Source organism: Drosophila navojoa, chromosome X, assembly GCF_054131105.1.
Source record: "Drosophila navojoa isolate 15081-1374.11 chromosome X, UAZ_NAV_1.0, whole genome shotgun sequence".
Lineage (NCBI taxonomy): Eukaryota > Metazoa > Arthropoda > Insecta > Diptera > Drosophilidae > Drosophila > Drosophila navojoa.
In genome coordinates, this window is record NC_142895.1 from 23,595,323 (window position 1) to 23,618,034 (window position 22,712).

At 40.1% G+C, this 22,712-nt stretch overlaps 1 protein-coding gene and 1 long non-coding RNA gene across 2 annotated transcripts in view; one reads left to right on the forward strand and one right to left on the reverse strand.

Moving 5' to 3' along the window:
• Nucleotides 1–13,612: 13,612 nt before the first annotated feature.
• Nucleotides 13,613–15,368, reverse strand: LOC115565686 (uncharacterized). The gene is made up of 5 exons (XM_089263874.1): nucleotides 15,124–15,368; nucleotides 14,746–15,061; nucleotides 14,604–14,680; nucleotides 14,080–14,497; nucleotides 13,613–14,011 (listed from the first exon to the last, which is right to left on the reverse strand). The coding sequence occupies exons 1-5, from the start codon at nucleotides 15,339–15,341 to the stop codon at nucleotides 13,766–13,768; spliced, it is 1,275 nt and encodes a 424-aa protein (XP_089120000.1). The 5' UTR covers nucleotides 15,342–15,368; the 3' UTR covers nucleotides 13,613–13,765.
• Nucleotides 15,369–20,613: 5,245 nt separating this feature from the next.
• LOC149090730 (uncharacterized) overlaps nucleotides 20,614–22,712 on the forward strand; it is a 120,332-nt gene continuing 118,233 nt past the window's right edge. The window contains exon 1 of the long non-coding RNA XR_016197347.1: nucleotides 20,614–20,659. This is a non-coding gene — a long non-coding RNA (uncharacterized LOC149090730). The remainder of the gene's footprint in view (nucleotides 20,660–22,712) is intronic.

Genomic DNA, 22,712 nt, shown 5'->3' on the forward strand with positions numbered 1-22,712 from the left:
AGATGGTTGTCGTTAGAGTTTACCGTTATGCCATTATTGCTGCCCCAGTTGCACTTGTCGCGACTTTTTGCGCCAAATGCTGTCAGCCTTGACTTGCACTCAAAACGAACAGATGGGCCACGCCGAGCGAGGGGGCGGACGAGGTTTGGGGCGTGTGCATTGGAGTCGAGTTAAAAAATTCAATTAGAAATTTACATAGTTGCCGAACTCCAAGGCGGAGTTGCCCATCCCCACAGTGGGCCAAAGTTCCAATTGCGTACTGCCCCCTGGCATTGGCAACTGTATTGACAGCCAGACTCGCACATCCAGTTGCAGTTGCAGTTGCAGTTGCAGTTGCAGTGGCAGTGGCAGTGGCAGTGGCCGCCACATGTTCATCCATTGTGCAACAGAGCGTGTGGCAAATTGAATTTTGCGGCCAGCCAGTCGGACGGGGGCAGACGGGCTGAGCGCGCCGCGGTTCAAAACTAACAAGAGAGCGTGCGCCAAATGAGTTCTGTGTGTGTGTGTGTGACTGACTGCGAGATACCCTATGGAGAGTTGAGAAAAAACTAAGGAAATGAAATATAAGTAAGTAAATATTACGTTTATCCAATAACTCCTCAGGCTTTCCATTCCGCTCGTCGGATATTTTAAAAATATCGCATCGATGATATTTTATGGTTTGAAAAATATCATATTTGCAATACAACTTTAAAAATATCGATATATCATATATATTTTTCGATTTAAAAAAATAGTTTTTCCCGCAATAAATTTGTAATGCGTCCCAAAAAACTAGAATGATAGGAATAAGTATTTTTTATTTAAATAATAAAGACCGCTTAACTCCAGTATTCGGTACTAAAAACTATCATAGTGCTTGCTTTTCATTTTCGACGCCATTTCTGATGTGCTAGCTACTTGTTTTTATCTTATCAAGGCACAAATTACATTTGGCTGTTCCATTTTTAAAGTGAGAATAATTCATTTTCGGCATATTCAATCTTTGTACATATCGCTTGGTTTACTTATCAATCAAATATATCAAAAATATCGCAAAAAATATGTGTAATTTAGGCAAAAAAAAATTCAGATATAAATAAATATATTTTCATACAAAATATATCGATATTTTGATATACGTTTTTTCAACAACCTTAATATATTCAAATAGATATAAAATATATATTGCACTATATTATGCTAATCTAACTATTATCCAAAAGTTGACAGCTTTTAAAATATAGATTAAACTTATTAATTAATTAATAATAAAAAATCAATTTTTTTTTTGTACAACTCTAAATTTATTGTTAAAAAATTCATTATGAAATAAAGCATTTAAAAATTATTTAATACATATTAACAAATACTTACATATATATATTAAGACTTTTTTTTTTTAAACGGATATTCATATCGTAGCCAAACATAATCCTTGAACTCTGACAGTGGGGGCATCACACCCGTTACCCACACACATTTGAACTGGCTGCAGGGTATACAAAAGGTGTTGATGGACTGCGACATGGTTACACAAATTGCATATTGCTGCGGACATAGACACGAATTTGGCAAATGGCCAAAAGAGCTTCTGGCCAAATGCGCAGCGCTGCGCTTCACTGCAGCTAATTAAACGCGAAAATTGCATAAAAGCTGCAAAGCGCCAGCTCAAATTGTTACCAACTATGGTCCGGAATGTGGGCGTGGCCATGCACGCCAAAATTTGTAAGCCGTAACCCTCGACACCGGCCACGCGTGCAGCTGGGTATTATCAACTTAGCCCAATGAGGCGTACCCGAAAAATTAACTCTGCCATATGCATTGAGTCGAACTAACTGGATAGAGGCAGCTCTGTGGACAGATAAGGCGCGCGCGATAATGCCCGATATACATATAACCGGACTACGCAATTCGCAAAGCAATTTCTAACGGCTAGTCCAGAGCACAGGACTTAGCTGTTCCGGCTTGCGGACTGTCTAGCTGGCTGGCTGATTGACGGACTCCTCGATAAGTGATTGATTGGCCTGAAGGCTGAGCCCCATGTGCCCCATGCACGCATGTTCGTCTGGATTCGGAGAAAATTACTGTGTATACTCGTAGGTCGTAGGCAATGTTTTTATTCATTCCCTACTATGCGATTCTCATCAAATAACACGATAGGCATTGCTTTGCAAATTGGTTAATGTCAGCTAGACATGAATTTTTATAATTAAGCCTTACTATGTGATTCTCATTAACATATGGATTACAGACTTTTTTAATAGAATGAAATGGATTTTTGCCTAAGCAAGCTTTACTGATAATCAAAGCTGATGCTACTTGTCATACGACATACTATTAATCTACACTGTATTCATTATTACTTCATTATTGCTACTATAATTAACTATTTAATACCATATAAAACCAGCTATCTACAACTTCTAAAAGCGATATTATACATATATTATCATATTTAGTATCATTAATATTTAGTTTCATTAATATATATTTTATCCTACTACTATTACTATTCCTATTATATATCTAATATTATCTGATTCTACTCTTATTATTATCTATTTTTAATACCATTACTACTCCTATTATCAATGTACTACTATTTACTTTTGCTACTAATACTACATACTTCTATTATATCTCTAATACAATCCTCCTCTTCTCTTATCATTACTATATTTCTACCATAATTACTATTAATTGTCTACTTAAACTCCGTTTTTAAAATATTGATGTCTACTGCTACTACTAATTTTACTTCTACTACTATTTTTACTCCCATCACTATTTTTACTTCTACTACTATTCTTACGTCTACTACTAATCTAACTTCTACTACTATTTTTATTTCTACTACTATTTTTACTTCTACTACTATTTTTATTTCTATTATTATATTTTGCCTTTCTATCTGTTGCAGCTTATACATATCTGATATTATTACTATACTACATATATATACATACATATATACATACATACATATGTATATACATACATATATTTCTATGTCTCTTCTCGTAGATCTTTTGATCCTTGAGTTAGATTGACGGATAGATCACATTTTTATTTCGACTGTCATCCACCTACAGGGTATTCAAACCATGTCGCTGCCAAGACAAAACAATTTGTTATTTGTTGTGTTCAATTGGAATTGAAATTCAATTGGAGGAGCAGCAGCTGGTATCAAATTGAATATAGCAACCAGAAACCTGAACGAGGCTACGAATTAGACGCGAACGTGGGCAGGTTAGAGGAAGCGAATGGAGCAGTGGATGCGAAAATGGAAACTAAAGCTGACTCCAGCCTTTTTTTTTTTTGCCAGGAGGCGGGCCGGTTTGGGGATTGCTGGCCACCGAGGAGCGTGGCTCGGAATTAGACTGAAAAAAAAAAGAAAATAATTGCAACTGGCGTTCGTTTCAATTAAGTTCGGCGCACAACATTTGCCCCGTCATGTGGCACGTAGCATCAGCCGCACCAGCCCACCACCCACTACCCACCACCCGCCGCCTGCAGCAAGCAACAGTCGCTGGCTTTTTCCTACTGCATGAGTAGAGCCTGAGTCGGTTACGGTTGCCGCTGCACTCATCGTCCCCAGTTGTTGCTAATTATTGCTGCGCTGCGCTTTCGGCCAGCTGAGCGCACACAATGGACCAGCATCCCGTTCCCAGTTCTCAGCTACCAGCTACCAGCTCCCAGCTACCAGTTACCAGCTGCTGGATCCCCACTCGCCCAGCATCTACACTTTTCGCCCACTTGGAATCGCAGCGATTGCAGCGCAATTTAACAGATGCAGCCGGCAACAACTGCACCCGAGGGATGCATTTTGTTGGCGGCAGCAGTTGCTGCCACTGGCTGGGCTGCTTTGTTAAGCAGTTGGCCTGTGTTGCGCTGTGTGGAGGCAGCGCGTAACGAGCGGCGAGTTTCCGCCTCTACCTTTGCCTTTACCTGTCGAACGGAGCACGGTGTCGACATAAATCGCGGCCATTTGCCACATCAGCGAGACGGGCATCAAATTTCTTGCCACAAATCAATCATGCGGCTGTCCCATTCGTATTCGGACTTCATTTCAGCGCCATTAGCTGCCACATAACTCATGCCGCAAGAGTGCCAGTGGTCAGGGCTGGGGAGGGCGGCTGGGCGGCTGGGCGGCTGGGCGGGCTTAACGGCGTCCACAGCTTGGATAATTGAATGCGAACGACAATGGCATTGCATACTTTTTGGGGCACTTTGCTGTTGCTGTTGCTAGTTGTTGTTGTTGTTGTTGTTGTTGTTGTTGTTGTTGTCGGTAAGTATTCTCAGCTGAATGCCTTCGGCCAATGTGTTCATTCGCCTTGCCCACTTCGAGCTGGCTGGGCCATCTTGTTGTCCACTTGCAGCTAATTAAAGCTAATCGTGTTGTCCAGTTGAGTCCGGCTCCGAGTGCCATACACTGAGCCAAAAGTGTGGACAGCTACTTCCGACATACAGATGCTATTCGCCAGGGCGCTGTCGCGCACAATATAATGATTCCAATACATTAACAAGCCTCTTACGATTGTTTGCTCTCTCCCTCGAAAGGGATCTAGTTGTTAGGCAAATGTTCTTTCGCTCTTCCTCTCCTTTCTGCCTGTGTAGTTATGCTGGCTCTCGACGTTCTCGAAGGTACAACTAACAAGCGTGGACAAGAGGCAGCGTGTGGGCGAGGGCGGCGAAGGCGGCGCGGCGACTGCTTCTACTGTGCAAACATAGTCGATTTGTTGAAAACAAACCCGTCTCGCCTCCCCCGCTCTCTGACTCCCTTCACACTCTCTCACTCACTCACGCTCGGTGAAAAACAAAATGCCGAAGTCGAAACATGAAAACGACACCAAAGCCGAACGTTCGTTGCGTGTACGACGAATTCGCCGCATAACAGCGCGCTGCGGCGAATTCGAGACAGCTGCGCATTGAGTTACTGTGCGACTATGTATGAATGAGTGAGAGAGACAGAAAGACAGGAGAGAGGGACTGCGAAGGAGAGGCGGATAAAGAGTGAAAGAAAGAGAGAGAGAGAGAGAGAGACAGAGAGAGGGGTAGAGATGGGGAGAGCTGGCAGGTTTGGCCTAAGTCAAATCGTGGCCACTTCCTCAACTCAGTTGACGACGCGTCGTTCGCCCGGCTCTATGACAACATAGTGGGAGAACAGCTGGCTGCCGGGTGGGTGCTTCGATGGCTGGATGATTGGGTTAGTGCTGGCCAACTGGCCAACTTGGCAGCATTTACAACATTGTGCTTAACACTTTGCGTCTGCAAGTCGCATCGCTGCCGCTTTTGATGCTGCTGCTGCTGCTGATGGTTCAGTAACAACCGCTTCTCTCCTCCCCCTTCTCTATTTTGGCGCATGTTGCAAAGTTGTGCTGGGCTTGCTGATGTATGCTCATATAACTTTGCCACTAACGAGACTCATGAGCTGCATAATAATGAGCCGGCGTGGCAGCAGCGAAAGCAGCCCAAGCAATACTCCGCAAATAGGCGCCAACGGTAGCTGTAATCACTGAGCCTCCCCAGCGACAGACGAGTCCCACGTAAATCCCACGCCCAAACTTCAAGTTCCTGGAACAATGCTTCATTTCGTATTTACCGACAAATGTACACACACATAGATATACATATATACATATATAGATATATATATATATATATATGTATATATATATTATGTGTAGTTATGTCTAGTCAGAGCCCATCAATCGTGAGCCGCCAATGAATTCCATGCGATTAATTTAGCAACTGATTTGCCGTTGACGAACAACAATGCAACATAATGTGCCACAATTATTCATTTCAACGGCTGACAAAAACAAAAAAAAAAAAAGCCAAAGGAAAAAGCTTTACTGGCTTCGTTCCACTCGCTGGCTTTCTTGCATGCGAATGAGTTGGGCTGCCTTTGATTGTGCGGCCACGGCTTACCCAGATGGTTTGCCCATCAGCTAGTCAGCTTGCCATCCATCAGACACAAGATTTGGCTCTTTAAGACTTTCAGCTACATTTATAGGAAAACTTTGTTTGAATGCTTCAGATAGAATGGGAGGCAAGGAAAAAAAGAAAGTGAGAGAGAGCTGCTATAGAGAGAAAGAAAGAGAAGCGGGAAGACAGAGAAAAAAGAAATAGAACGAGGACGTTAATGAGAATGATGGAGCGGAACAGAGAGAGAGAGAGAGAAAGAGAGAGAGAGAAAGACAGACAGAGAAGGGGGAAAGAGTTTGTGAGATGAAATAGAGCGCGATATTTGGAGAGAAGAGAATAAGGAGAATAATCTGAAGAAAATAGAGCGGATACGAAGAAATGCTAATACTATAAATATAGATAGAATTGCACGCCTGGATTTCCCAAAAATTTTAGGCAACGAACAAGTAATTCGCTAAGGTTATTAAACATAATCAATATAGAGACTATATGTTTAGTATATATCATCTTCCTTACTTGCATCACATTTAGTATTTAAATAGCTTTACATTTTACTATGAATATGAATAACAGATAACCTACGCTTGAGAGCAATCATTGACTGCAGATTATTTAAAATTGCGATTCGATTAAGTATTTTTATAGACATTTGCTTTGTAGCACCCAAGCGACAAGAACAACAACATATTGCACATTTATGAATCCCGTCCGATTATAGATTTTCTATAGAACTCGCTTCGATTATTTTTATACTCATTCACGAAAGTGAAATGAGTATATTGGTTTTGTGCAATGTCCGTCTTGCTGTCCGTCTGTCCGCTATTGAAGCAAGAGACTTGCAGTTTGGAACATATACTCGTGTATATTTCCGATTTATAAAGTGTTAAAATTCCGATACGCTAGAAATCATGTTAGTTGAAGAGCTAGAAAGCTGAAATTTGGTATGTAGATCCGCGTCGACCACCCAAGATCACCAGCTATGGCGGATCTATCTCTGCCCATTGGGGGCGTGGCAAATCAGATAATACTGTATCTCCGAAAGTTGTAAGTCTAGAATGCTGAAATGTTGACTTTGATTCTATAAAGATGGGTGGAAAAATCGGACCTGAAGATATAGTGATTTTTCAAATTCTGCTATATATTAGGCACTATTGATGCTAGAGACCTGAAATTTGGTATATATACGCAGGTTGACCTCCCAAGTCCAAAGCGGCGTGGCAGACCGCAAAAGTTTATATCTCTTAAAGTATAAGAGCTAGAAATTTGGATAGTGAGGTTACCTCTATCCTCCATCGATTCCTTAAGTAAGTTTTTCATTTTTGGAGCGTAAGCATCCAGCTCTGTTACGGTTAGCTTGTTCGATGAGCTGAAGTGTCTACGCCCAGTAGGGGCGTGGCAAATCTAACTAAACTTTCTACAGTATTAGAACTAAACTTGGTTACTAAATTGCAGATGGGGTGTGAATGAGTATTCCGCAGTCGGTAACGCCCGACTGCAACGTTCTTACTTGTTATACTTATCTGTGGGGCTCTAAGAGAATAATGTATTACTTTGTATAATTCCCGTTTCGGTGACCTTTTCACGGCTATGGAATTTGAAGTGCATGCGTTCTAATATATGTATGCAATATACATATACGTATATGTATATATACATCCACGACTGTATCATTTCAACACGACTGTAATGCTGCATTGGGGGAACTAGCTCCAATTAAAGTAGCATAAACTAAACTAGATACACTTCCCAGGGGCTACTTTGTATTTTACTTGTTTTTACTCACATGAACCAAATATTACCATCTAGCAGCCAGGACTCACTTATATTTTTTGTTACATCTGGCGAAACTGTTGAAAATGTTGTTTTAACAGAAGTACTCTTATCTATGGGCAAAATACTTTCCGGCTAAGATGTTGGGCGAATGCAATTGCTCAGTTTGTGCCCAACAAATCGCTCGTTCGTCACCATTTTTTTCCTTTCCCAGTTGTCTTTTCAATTACCACAGCAAGGGCGAATAAAAAAGCTTTACCAACTACAGACCTGATTCCCCTTTCGGCCTCGCTCCGGCCAGTCTCCATTCGCCTTTAGTCGGACTACCGGCCCGTCGGACCTTTGGCCCGTTGCGTTACAAGTGCAAATTAGTCGAGAGTGCCAACAAATTTAACGAGCAAATTTACACTCGAGCAGCGGCCACGACCGGATTCCAGTTTGTAGCAGCGACTTGCAACTGGCTTTGCCTCTGCCTCTGGCTTTGCGTTTGGTTTTGGTTTTGGTATGAGCTGTTACGGTACGGTCCGGCGGTTCAGTCGACTGTCTGTCCGGACTGTACGCCCCCTCGGGCTGACCTGCTCCACGAAGTGTTTGCCAGATCAAAATGGAACTTTTGCCACGCTAGCCAGTTGTAAATTTTCAGTGTTTGCGCTTCCGGGCCTCGAAGCATCTCCCTCTCTTACTCTGTCCTTCTCTCTCTCTCCCTCTTTTTCCCACCATCGCACTGAGTGTTGTGTGTGCCTGTTTTAATTTAGGGAACACTGCAGAGCAATTGCCCTCCTCTTGGTGAGGGAAAAAAGAAAAGGAAAACCAAGACCATGGAACCTTAGCCTAGCTCGCAGTGTCTTATTACGGCTGCTCTTGGCGGGTCGCGCGGCAATTTGACAGCACGGCCTGCTGTGCGTATCTGTGCAAATTGTTTACCTCACATTGCCACGCCCACTTCATAGCATGGCTTGCCATGTCACGAGCCGGAGCATCTCTTATGAGAATTTTCTTTAAATTTAACTTTCGGTCCGGGTGTATTTTGCAGCTTTACCTCTCGGGTTCCCTATGCGATTACGGCGCTAGACAGAGCCGCGTGTGCTTGGCGTGTTCAAATTGAATCAAATATTGGTTTCACCCAAGCCAAGCGGCTATTGGATCTGGTAAGGTACCCATCGGCTCTTATCGTGACACCGTGACACGGACACGTGAGACCACAATCCAGCACGACCAAAACACTTATCCCAAGCACGATACAGGCTCTTAGGCATTCCCTTGCGATATATTGCGGTGCGCTTGAAGTCCGTGACATATCGGTGCACGGCCATTGCTCAGCGCCCATCGCTAATTGGGACTGCAGTGTCCTGTGGCGTCCTCTCTGACTTTTGACCTTCCCCATTGGGTCCTCAAGCGTCAGCTTAGGCAACAGCTGAGCCTCTGCCTGGCAACAGAAGTGGACGCGCGCCTTAGTCCCGGTCTGGGTCCCGGACCCAAGTCCGGAATCCGAACTGAGCCCGTTTCTGGATGCTACGTCTGTTGCTGGCCAGCTGCGAACCCATGTCAACTTTAATTGAATTTGATAGAACAAATATTTAGCAGCATCGCGCACCATTTACACCCGACACACTTAGAAGAGAGACTACCCCACCCACCCCCTGTCATTGAAGTCAAGGCCAAACAACAGTTGTGGAGCAAGCAAAGAGGGGTAGAGGGTGGATGTATTCAAATCAATAAATTGCTATGTCATAATTAAGCTAAATATATTTATTCTGCTCTCTCAGCTTGTTTATTTTTTCATTGAATATTTCACTTTGAAGTTTTCTTTAAAGTCATGCAAATGTTTGTTAGGTTATCCAGATATAACAGTAAGACAGATTCGTATATACACAATAGTTTTCGGCATTCATTTAACTTTAACTTTGAATTTGCTCGAATAATCATCAAAAAATCAAACTAATATTAATTTGATAATAGATTTCCAAGGGGTTGACAAATCGCTGAAATTCTCTAATGTGGAAAATGAATCGAGACTGAAAAATGTACATTTTACATTTTAGGGTTTACAGAGATTTTGCATTTCCGATTTCTCGATTTTCGATACTTTAGTGAGTTAGGGTATTGGCCTAGTCAGCTCGGTTAAGGCAGTGCTGTTTGGCTAAATTTAAGATCGGCATTTGCTAATAGTTGAGCCGATCCGGGTATTTAGCGCCGTAAAGTGAACTGAAACTAATCGGCTTATTAACCGAGTCAACTGGGCTCTATGCAATGGAAAAATTGGCAAATATGGGCGAAGTTTATCGAAAAAATCGGGCTCTGCTATTGCATTGCAAAGGCATTTGCTATGTGGCATGCGGCATGTGGTATGTGGCATGTGGCATGTAGCATGCAAATGAGTAAATCAAAAGCGTTGTCTTTCTCCACTTCTGTTTTGTTTTGTTCCTCACCGAGTGGAGTCGAGCTGCAGCTCCTTTTGTTTTTCCATTCCGTTTGCTTTCGTTATTAAATTGCCAGCCACATTGCGCACACTGGGAAGTATTTATTAAGTCATAAGCTCCATCTCCAGCTCTTGCTCCGGCTTCAGCTCCTGCGTCAGCTCCTTCTCCTGCTCCATTTTCATCTCCATTTATAGCTGGCAGCAGCCCCACACTTGTATGCACACTTACACCCACATTCCCACTCTGTCCCGCACCCTATCTCTCTCTCTCTCTCTCTCTCTATCTCTTTCTACCCCACAGTACATATATTACAGAAACGCACTCATATGAACGTAACAATGCGGCTACTGTAACCACACGTTGCACAGTGGGTCACACTGCTAATATGAGTGAGCAAATTATGCTATATCGAGATATATGTATGCATAAATATATATTATTCACTCATAGATAGGCCGTAGAATAATTTGAATTGAATTTTATTTCTCTAATGCGTCGCCTCACAGAGCAAAAGAGCGAGAGACTAAGCGAAAGAGAGAGAGAGAGAGAGAGAGAGAAATTATGATTGCAATTTCAATTTAAAGACTTTCAATGCTAAGCTTAGACTAGCTAAATATATAAATTTAAAATATGTTATTTTTATACATTTTTATTCATATTTTATATGTATATTTTCTAAATATATATCCTTCAAGCTAACAGACTTTTTAAGGTAAACTAATCAATTTAGATGAACTCCATTATCGCGTTTAATCATTTTTGCATTAGTTTGCTTCACTGTGCGTGAATTGCACTTCACACCTGCTCCAAAAAGGGCAAAAGACCAGCAGGTGCCACAGTGGCACACACAACTATGGCAAACGAAGGCGCAGAATGCACACACACACACACACACACAGAGTGTGTATTTGGATTGTGAATGTGTGTGTGTGCACACATATGCAAATGTAGGTGTGTAAACATATATGGTGTTAACTATGAACACCGAACTTTATGCTGACAAGGACTCCAGTTCACGCCAACTACGTGCACACACACACACACACACACACACACACACACACACATACAGACACCCACACACATACAACTATATATGTATGTATGCAGTTGGTTGCTCGCAATTGCAAAGCGCAAACTTTGCGAATCTTAACGATTTGCTTATTGTTCTTTCTCCATTGGCATTTACTGAGTATTTTTTAAGTTTGCCATTATGTGGGGCACACCGTCTGTGGCTCAGACCCAGTGTGTGGCAACTGGTAGCGGCAGCGGTAGAGCCGCTGTGGCACGACCCTGACCGCAGCGACGAAACCGCCTTTGCCACGCATCCGTGAGTCTCGAGCCATTTCGCACACATACGTGTGTATGCATGCATCTGTGCAGTGTCTAACGGAACACCGTTTCTACTTTAATTGTTTCTCATGTTGCACTCACACACACACATAAAGACCCACACATAGAGCTCACATACTCAAATCAGCTTTCAATTAAAAACTCTTGAAATAGCTGCATTAAAAACTATTAAAGTTATGTTTAACGGTAAAGTTATCGGAATTGCCAGGAGCTATACGAATAAATACGTTAGATCATTGAACTAATGATTCTTTAAGATCTTCCGTCTATTCTGATTATTATTAAATTTTGCAAGATGAATTCATTAATTGGAGTATCCGCCTCAGAATATATCTCCAAGTCGGACGGTAAAGACGTGAAATAATAATAATAAATTTAAATCAAACTTATTATATCATTTTCATTTGTAAAAGCTTTTCTACTATACTATATAGTATTATAGTCCATAATGATAAGATTGTAGAACCGATTAGCTATTTGCTGATGTACATGAATGAAGCGATCCGGTAAGCGTGATGGGAGATGGTGATAACCGTTGATAGAGTCACAGTACAGCTTGTATTATCGTTTGAGTGTATATATGTATATATATAGTGTATATATGTATTATATTTATAGATTTTATTTCGAGTTTTTTTCTTAAACATATCAATATAATCCGTCCCAAAAACAAGAATAATAGACACATATCAAAGTTCAGAGCTTGAAGCTCTTCACAAATTAATGATATTTGACCCCACTAGTCGGACATACCCTTATCAGCACATTCGCGCTGGGTATTGAAAACAAAAGCTTAGCATTAACTAATTTAATTATGCGGCCAAATTGCAGCGTCAGTTATTGTTGTTGTTGTTATTGTCCGCGCTGCATAAATCACCTCGAAGACATGGAGTGGGGAAGGGGGGTGAAGGGGGGGGGGGGGGGGGGGGGAGTGGGCGAGGGATAGAGCTGAATAGCATAAAATGTCTTTGACGGCGGGATATCGCGATTCCGAGCCATTGACTCAAATTTGTCGACTGGCTCCAGCCAGCCTCTTAGCCTCCCAATCGCCCAATCCCCTTTCCGCCTGTCCATTGCCACGCCCACAAAAGCCGACTAAACTGAGCGCGTTGTGGATATTAAACGGAATAGAATCGTTGCGGATGGGTGGGTGGTTGGATGGGCTCATGGTTGGCGGTCTGATGGGGACTGGCTAAGACAGAACAATGGCAGTACAAGCTGCGTCTAGACGGCCTGGCCAAGGCAACCTAATAAACTTCCACATTTCCGACATCAGCTTAAGCGGCATTAATGACGCGTTGGCGTTCAAATGATTTATTAACAGCTAGATGTTCCCGCTGATGAAGCTGTCTCGCTCTCTCTCTCTCTCTCTCTCTCTCTCTCTCACACATTCTCTCTATGTGTGGGCATTTAGGCGAGAGCATGGCAATAGCGTCTTATCAAATGTCATTAAGTATGCAGCCAAGCTTATCCCGAAAGTAGTCCAAATTATAAGTTCCTAGTAAACCTTAAAAAGCCAACAACGCATAGTAGGGCCTCTGCCGCCAGAGCGTGGCTAAAATAGGTAATATAAGGTAATCCGCGATTTTTTACTTTTTTTGGAAATTAGCACGAATTGTTGGTGAGGCGAAGGGGGCGTGGTATGAAAAATCGGTTGATTACAAAATGTTTGTATTCATCATATGTATATACACAGTAAATCTGAAGTCTCCACGTCTAATAGTACTCCGATGAGGCTCAAAAAACAAGATCAATTTTTCGATAATTCTCGATAAAAAAGTTATCGGATGAGTTATCGAGCAAACTCGTACTGCGTATGGTATTAACGAGTATGCACACAAAATTTCAGCTCTCTAGCTCGTATATCTTCTGAGATCTTGGCGTTCATACGGACAGACGGACGGACGGACGGATGGACAGACGGAAAGGGCTACATCGACTCAGCTCGTCGTGCTGATCAAGAATATATATGCTTTATGGGGTCTGCGATGATTCCTTCTGCCTGTTACATACTTTTTTAAAAAAACATTATACCCTGATTTCCCATTTTCAATGGGTTCAGGGTATAAAAAATACATTTTTGACAACAGCTTTCAGCTTTGAAAAGCTGAAGATAATGCGGGCCTGACAAGTCTCCGAGTTCGGCATCACAACTAAAGTTTTCAATTCGTTTTAATCATGCATTTAAATCTTTATTTGCGTCGTACTCCGAGTGACCTTCATATAAAAGTATTTGTTTTTACACATTGTAGTTAAGAGAGTATATAAGTATGCTGGATATTCATGTCATGTCGTTCGTCATAGATCAACGCTTATTCGTTTTCCGTAGCAGCCCTGCCAATTATACTTTCATCACTGGTTCTTATTATCGGATCATCGAGTTCTTGGATCATTCTTATTGGGAAATTGTCTAATTTATATTGAACATCCGTAGCTTTGCAGCATTGCACCAGTCCGTAGACGGGATATTTCTGTAGTTTGCTGAAAAGACTATTCTTCAGCCAGGGCACCTCGTGGCACATGCTCTGGCATAGACCGTTCCGCTCATTGATAGTGAACTGTAAATTGTGCGAAATCGAAATGGATTAATAATCACATTCTCGAGATAAGATGGGCGAGCACTCACAAATGGCGAATTATGGGCAATAACTACAAATTCAGAGGCATTCAGAGCTGGCTCCACGGTGCGAACATGTGCCCAGATGTGTGCCGGCACTGTGATGGTATTTTCCGAGTCGACTTCAATGGATAGTGTGCGGTTGTCCTCGCAGGCATTCAGAATGGGCATGGCAACGGTACCGGAGACACCGACATTGACATCAAACTTATCATGGACACTAGCATCTCTGAGGGCGTTCAGAAAGTGCCGCCAATTACCGTTGCGAAGAGCCCGCAGCCAAACAATCGAGATCAATCCTTCAAACTCATTGACATCCTGGCTAAGGGCGTCGTCCTGTATTAGGCTGGCATACTCGAACGTCCCGGTGCCGAACAGCACATTCAGGTGTTTGTCGGTGTGGAACGCGCTCATAATGCGATCTGAGCTGCAAAAGCGAAAAATCTTTATTTTCTATCGCTTTGTGAATCTTCAAATCTGAGCTTTTCTTCACTATTATATCATTAATTATCGTATTCATGATCATATCATACCTGATCGGCTTGAAGACATTTTTGCTATATTCAACTTCAATGTCGAGACCCAATTCGTTGAGTTGTCCTACTTGTGACTATTGAGAAGAAATGCTATGCATATTTTTGACAGAGGTATATGTATGCTCCGAGCTGGTCTTACCTGTTCAAGCACCTTATTTTTGGATGGATAGGCCGTGTAGCTAACATACTTGAGCTGCTGCTTAACAATATCGTAGCATATAGCAACATTTTTAATGGAGCCATATTCTCCATAACTCTGGCCAACAACGAGACTCATGTATTTATTGCAACCCTCCATGGGCGTTTTGCTCTCATAGATGGGGGAAATCCGATTGCCCAAGCATTCTATTTTATGTACTCCATTTGTAATTCTATCAGTGGTAAATTGATTTATGTTCGCTTGACATGTCAACTTAATTCGCTTCTCCTCCATCGTTTGATGTCCGTATCCGTTTCTAAATGTAAACAAGATTAAATTCGATCTTAATTTGTTTTAGAGAGATATATTTCAACACACCTATAATACTTGAATCCATTGGCACAAAATAATTCAACTGATTCGTAGTCGTCACGAATTATTTCTGACGTCGACTCTGAAATCCAATGCTTCGATCCAAAATGAATTAATGTTTTCGGTTGTGGTGATTCTATAAACAATTTACAACGCGCATCTGCGCCTCCGAATATCAAAAAGACCCCGAACAAGCCGAGAACAAAAGCATTCAATGGTTTCATCTCGCCAAATAACAAAATACAACTGTGGCATCTGACTAATCTTGACTCCTTTATACTGCTTCCAATCGTTAATCATTGTAGAATACAAATACGCAATCAATATACATATATAAATACATACATATGTATGTATGTATGTATGCATATATGTACATACATACATAGTCTTAATGAATATGAGACTAATATTGTGTAAATCCCTGATAGCTTCCTTATCATATACATATGTATACATATATATGAATAAATATATGTGCACATGTATGTATATACAGTGTACCACTAATATCTCCGTACAGCATGTTTATTGGTTCTTTGGGAACCAATAAAACATATATGTATGTATATTTTTAGTAAGGAAACTATCGAAAACAAGTAAGAAAGCTCTAGTCGAGACTGCTCGACTACGAGATCCCCTGAACCCTACAAGCAACTGATATTTCAATAATAATTAGCACCCACACACGCACTCATGCAAACAAATACACGCACACACACACACTCACATATACAGGCGTTTGCGCTTTGGTTGCGCTGCATGTTGGCAATATTATGAGAACTTATTTGTTGAATAATTTAATTTCTAGACGTACGATCGTAATGTGTATACCGAAGCACAAGTCTCTAGTATTTGATATACGACTTTTACAAAGATGAGGGTGAGGGGGTGGATTTAGGGGTGGTGGGTAAATTTTAACAAAAACCGAAATTGTATAAAATTCATCTTAATATACATTTCAAATTTGGAGACTCTAGCTTGTAAGATGTAGGAGATATAATTTTTTAAGTGATCTTCGATAAGGTTTTATATCGATAAAAAGTATCGGAATGAGCTATCGTTTTTTAGTGATAAACTCGATATGCGCGTGATACATACGGACATTTCAAAAAAAAATTGAAGTCTCTAGCTCCTATATCTTCTGAAATCGACGCGTTCAAACATACGGACGGACGGACAGACAGACGGACAGGGCTAAATCGACTCAGCTCGTCGCCCTGATCAAGAATATATATACTTTATGGGGTCTGCCACGCCCCCTTCTGCCTGTTACATACATTTCAACAAAACCATTATACCCTGATTTCCCATTTTCAATGGGTTCAGGGTATACAAACTAACAGTTTCATAATCGTATTTATTAATCTTAATTCACAATATGAATTAGGGGTATACATATGATGCTCAGTTTAGGAGCTATAACTAAAAGACCAGAAAAAGACACGTTTTTGGTTCCAATAACATTTTCGTACACTGTAATTTCCTACAACTGTAGCAGCATACAGAATGTATTTGCATGCCAAAAAATGTTCTTCAAATTGAATCGATAAATGGACAGATGCTAGTTAGCTATAGAAGAACGCCAACTAGTTTTAAATACATACATATGTACATACATACATACATACATACATACATGTGCACGTTAAGCAGCAGAAATAATCGGAAATGCGAATATTCGGAAATGCGAATACGTATGTATGTATGTATGAATGTACATTGCATATTTGTATTGAATTTACATAGTGTACTTCATTGAAAATTGTACATTTTTAATCATATTTCGAAAAAAATTGGCATGAGGAGGACAACGATCCCAAACTCTCTTTGAGTGTCAAGACATGGGCCCTCTATAACTCTCCAAAGTAATGGAAGCACCGGATCAACCCTAAGATATGATAATATAATCGAACATCCATGGCATATCCTTGAACCAAATATTCGAAACCACAGTACTTCGAACAGGGACGATCTCAAGTAAGCAGTTATTGAGGAGTAGAATCAATGCCGAAAGGAAAAATGCGCTTGGGGTAGCAACAACTTTTTTTTACTGTACGATTTTCGATGAACGATGCAATTTCGTTGTCTGAAGATGAAATGATTTATATTTTATTTTTTTGTAACTTAAATTGTGTTGCTTTTTTATTTTAATATGAAATAAACATCATTATTCCATGATCATTTTAAAATATTTGTCTAAATTTTAAAACACTTTTTTATTCTATAAGGAATACATACATAGGTGTACGATTTTCAGTGACGCACACTGTATGCATGTATGCATGTATGTATGTATGTATGTCTATACAGTGTTACAGTTGCCAGCGCACACCTACCACACACAACAAACATACATATGTACATACATACAGAATGCTCATATATGAAACGTCGCTGTCCGAATAGGTTGCGCATCTCAGCAATGACTGCATGCCGAGTGTTACGGAATTGCTTCGCGCTTGCTTTGTATGTGTGTGTGTGGGCACTGCCGATGGTGGTATGTGGTGACTCTCTGCCTCTGAGTGCGAATCAATGTTGCTCTCTTGGCTTATTTTCTCCCAGATCTTGCTGATTTTGTGGATGGCAGAAATTGTAGCTTTTCAGGAAATTGGAAAAGTTTTTTCCTGCTATTTAGTTTTGAATATTTTGACTGAAGTTGCTACACATAAAAAACTCAACAAATTTACGAATGGACATTTCTATATCCATATTTGACATAAAACATACGATAATTTCTTCAATCACGATTCAGCTGTTTTAGCCGTGTTTCCAGCTAGAACTAGCTCTTTGCTTCAAGACACTGTGACAGCACTGATGCAAATGCATGATTTTGTTGCGCATGTGTGCGTGCGCTATCGTCGGTGCCGAAGAGTGTCTCTCTCGTGCTCGCGTCTGTATGTGTGGATGCTTATTTGGCGCATGTGTAGTTACGTTGCGTGATCCCAGTCTGTATAAGTATGTGTGTGCGTCGGCGCGTTGTAGCGTAACTCGAAAGCAGCTCTGATTGTTGCCAGCTTTGGCTTTTTGTGGCTCAACTGTGCTCAACTTGCATGAACACATCATTCTCAAAGCAGCAGTCGACGAAGATGGTTGTGAATTACTATGATTGGGCGGAATAGGAGCCGCACGAAACGAATGAAAATATTCCTTGCCATGCAACGAAGCTTGCAAAGCGCTTAACTGCTATCAGAAAGCAAGATACAGTTCAATAAATCTTTTGATTTAAGTGAAATATACATATGTATGTATGTATATTCGGCATTAGTCAACGCTACGTTTCGCCGCTTACTTGTGCTTGGCTCGGTATTTTGTTGTTACCACCTCTTAAGCAGCTAATGGGCATTATTATTCACTAGAAATATTGTCAAATATTCATGTGGTCTCAGCTGCTGAATAAGTGATGAAAAGAGTTGGTAGACTTATTTATTTAGAAAGGTCGTCGATAAATCATGAGGGGAAAAATGTATAAATATGTCAATAATTTCTCCAACTTCATGGGGGATATTTTATTCACTGCCATGCCAGATCAGTAATTATTAAATATTTTAATTTAAAACCAAAAGCCATTTGTATTCGGAGCTAGACCATAATAATTTAGGCCTCTTATGCTGTTTTCTACGCTATTCGAGGAAAATAATTCGCACATTTTCTTTTAAAAGTAAAAATTCAAAAATTAACTCGGAAAAATCTGTCAGTTTTCATTTAATAATATTCTTTTTCCTTCATAGCTTTCAAAATGCTGTTGGACATTTTGCACATACATATGTATGTATGTATGTACATACATACATACGAAGCCAAAGAGCGGATTGCTTGTCGCCCATCATCTATGTATGTGTGCGAATGCTAGTTTATGGTGCGCATGTGTGCGTGAGCTATCGTCGCGACGATGCCGAAGACCGCCTCTCTCGTGTCATTTGGGTGTGTGTGTGCATGTGTGCTTCTGATACGCATGTGCGCTTGCGTTTGCGCGCGTGCATGTGTATGTAGGCATTGCATCTGTGTGGCTGTGGTTCGCAGCGCCATGTTGTAGCGTAACCCGAATGTAGCTTTGCCTTTTTCTAGCTCTAGTTAGCTTGCGCGAACGCGTCATTCTTAAATCGGCAGTCGGGGGTGATGGCAGCAAATTAAGCATTGGGCAGAGTAGAATTAACAGGGGGCGGGAAAAAAAGTATTTCAACTCAGTGCGAATCATCTTAATATTATGTTGTGGTGCATTTTGGTGGCCCAAATATCTTCTCATTTCTATGATTTTCCGCAAGACTTCACATGAATCTGCGAGATGGCAAACCACTCCGAAAAACTATAGGCTTAATGTGACTGATTGTAAATAAATATAATAAATATAATAAATAATAGTATTATAATAAATATTATATTTTTTAATGAAATCCTATTTAATGATACACATTTATCAGCAAATTTTAAGAAAATATTTAAGATTTTTAAAAAATTCACAATAAGAAAAAGAGAAAAATCTGTTCAGAAAAATTATGCCGTCAAAAAAAAAAAAAAAAAAAAAAAAAAAAAAAAAAGAAAGAAAGATAATCTTATTTGTTTTTTATTTCTTACAAATGTTTTTTTTTGTGAAATTTACATTTACGTACTAGATAATTAATCTAAATATATTAGGTAGAAACAGTTTCTGTTTCTTTCTCGCAGACAGATGCACAACCTTTAGTATTCATCGAAATCGGTTAACTGTTAATGCCCTTATTTTCCTTATTCTGAACATTTTTCTGCGATTCGATTGTATTGGCAATTGGCCTTTTTAGTGGGGTTCGACGAAATTGGTTTTGGCATCAAAAAATCATTGAATTTAGGAATCATAGGTGCTTTTATTTCTCGTTTCCGATTCATTATTCGCGTTCAAAATACAATTTCGACAGTTGAGTATATCCCACCCGAGCCAGCCATTTTCAGCGGTTGATTTGGATTTCAATTTCAATTTTGTATTTGAAGCACTGCCGTATATTTCTAGGGCGTATTTGCTGTACAGCGATAGAGAACGTCATCTTTCTGGGTTTCGTCATTACCGACTGTCGTACCATGGTTTGAAATTTAGTTTTCTGTCTCTACAATACAAAGTTCTTGTGGCAAACGTGAATCAGTATGTTTTATTGACCATTCAGGTCCTTCACAATTTTTCACAGTTTTCTGTTTCATCTCTGAATTTTATCGACAGACTGAGGAACAATATATCTTCTTCTCTTCGCTATCGCGAAGTTTTACCAATTTGGGCAAGATCCCATCGCCGATTGCCCAGGTTGGCTGCTGGCTAATTATAAATATATATAAATTTTCTTGGGTTATTTGAATTTCTTCCCAAGCCCTTAAACCGGTATCCTTAAAAATACGCAGTATATATTTTGCAAATAATGTATTCAATGATGCAGGAAAAAGTGAAAGCAAACTTAAAATATCATCACAGTGGGCGAAACGGCTGAACGGCGATTAATTAATAACTTCTGCAAAAATGATTCTGTTTATGTGCAGATTTTTTTTTTTTTTTTTTTTTTTTTTTTTTTTTTTTTTTTTAGTTTTATTTTTTACATGATAATCATGAAGGAAAAAAAGTGTATAAATAAATATGTATATAAATGGTGGTATAATCATCAATTTGTATTTGGAGCTAGACCATAATAATTTAAGCCTCTTATGCTGTTTTCTACGCTATTCGAGGAAAATAATTAGAACATTTTCTTTTAAAAGTAAAAATTCAAAAATTAACTCGAAAAAATCTGTCAGTTTTCATTTATTAAGTGTCTCAAGACACTCTTGGGAACCTGAGCGTAAAAAAATCTATTGAATGGAAATGTTAGATATATGTATTTATTAGTATGGCATATTTTGAAACAATTTTTTGTATTTGGTATGACCTCCTTTTTGCTTAAGCGTGATTCCATCGAGCTTACCAATTTTCGGGCGACTTCGCTGGAGATTTTTTGCTATTCTCTCCACTGGGCCGTTTTGAGGTCATTTTCTTTTTCCGTATGGCTATGTCCAGTATAATCCTTAAATTATCAATAAGGTTTAGGTCAGGCGACTCGACTAGTGGATTTACCACATGTGGATGGTTCCAGATCAAGCAGGACTGGACAGCACCCGGCTTATATTTTTGGTCATTAACCTGATAAAATCGGAATCGCCCTTCTAGGCCCAGTTTTCAGCACTTTTGTCTTTTAAAGGGATAGGTTCCTAAGTTTCCAACTTTCCGAATCCACCATGACACTGTCACCGCCATAGTTGGTTTTAAGTGCTGATTTTGGAGCTCGGTATTTGGTTGGCGCCAAACATATTGCAACCCATCCGATTAAAATATATATATGCAGAAATGAACTTATTATGGGAAGGGCTGGACAATTATCAATTAATAGCAATATCTTCTTTGTCTGCTTTTTAGGTGAAGCACTAATACGCGTGCGCGAAACGACTGATTTAGCGGCGATTAATTAAAAGCTTCTTCAAAAACAATGCTATTTTTGTACGCATATTTTTATTTTGAGATACATCTTGTTCATCATGGATAAAAATTGTATGGTCAGATGAAGGCATATAGATCTATGGGTACATGTCAACAAATAATATTGCTGTTTGAAATGCACAATATTTAGAGGCTAGTGTTGGTCATCTAACCACTCCTGGTTTTTAAGAATTCGACGGTTTATTTCAATTTGCAAGTCAATTTTATTATGAAAGCACATTAAAGTACTAAAGAAAACATTATTATTGTTATTTTTATACCGTGAACCCATTATAAATGGGAAATCAGGGTATAATGGTTTTGTTAAAAGTATGTAACAGGCAGAAGGAGGCGTGGCAGACCCCACAAAGTATATACATATATTCTTGATCAGGGCGACGAGCTGAGTCGATTTGGCCCTGTCTGTCCGTCCGTCCGTATGAACGCCTAGATTTTAGAAGCTATAAGAGCTAGACAGCTGACGAGTGTGCATACGTGTGTATACCATACGCAGTACAAGTTTGTATTATTTTTTCGTTAAATCATCCGATAACTTTTTTATCGAAAATAATCGAAAAATTGATTTTTTTATTTCAGCCTCATTTAAACACTTTTAGACCTGGACATTTCGCCATCAATTTATAAAAACCCCATTTCAAGTACTAAAGACTTGGGCTTTGGAATGTACATTCATTTGAACATTATGATTACATTCAGAAAGTTTCATTGAGATTGTACGTCTAGAAATTGAATTATTCAACAAATAATTTCTCAAACTATTGCCCACACTGTAGCGCAGTCGCTGCAGAGCACGGGTTATGCGTGCGTGTGGATACATGTGTATGTATGTGTGCATAAGAGTAGTGCAAAACGATTAGAATATCAGATGGAGGACTCAGGGTATCTCCTAACGAGCAGTCTCGACTAGAATCTTCTTTCTTGTTTCTCCTAATTCAGTTGTTTTTGCTCGGGGATAAGCGCAACACAGCACCCATGCACACACACACCCAAATAACACGAGAGAGCCGGTTCGCGGCATCTTCGCGACGATAGCTCACGCACACATGCGCACCATAAACTAGCACACAGAGATGACGGGCGACACGACAACCCGCTCTTTGGCTTCGGC

Coding starts and splice junctions, on each gene's coding strand:
- LOC115565686 (XM_089263874.1), bottom strand. CDS start 15,341: ATGAAACCATTGAATGCTTTTGTTCTCGGCTTGTTCGGGGTCTTTTTG. Junction 15,062..15,123: donor AATGGATTCAAGTATTATAG/GTGTGTTGAAAT, acceptor GTTTACATTTAG/AAACGGATACGGACATCAAA. Junction 14,012..14,079: donor TTGCCCATAATTCGCCATTT/GTGAGTGCTCGC, acceptor CACAATTTACAG/TTCACTATCAATGAGCGGAA.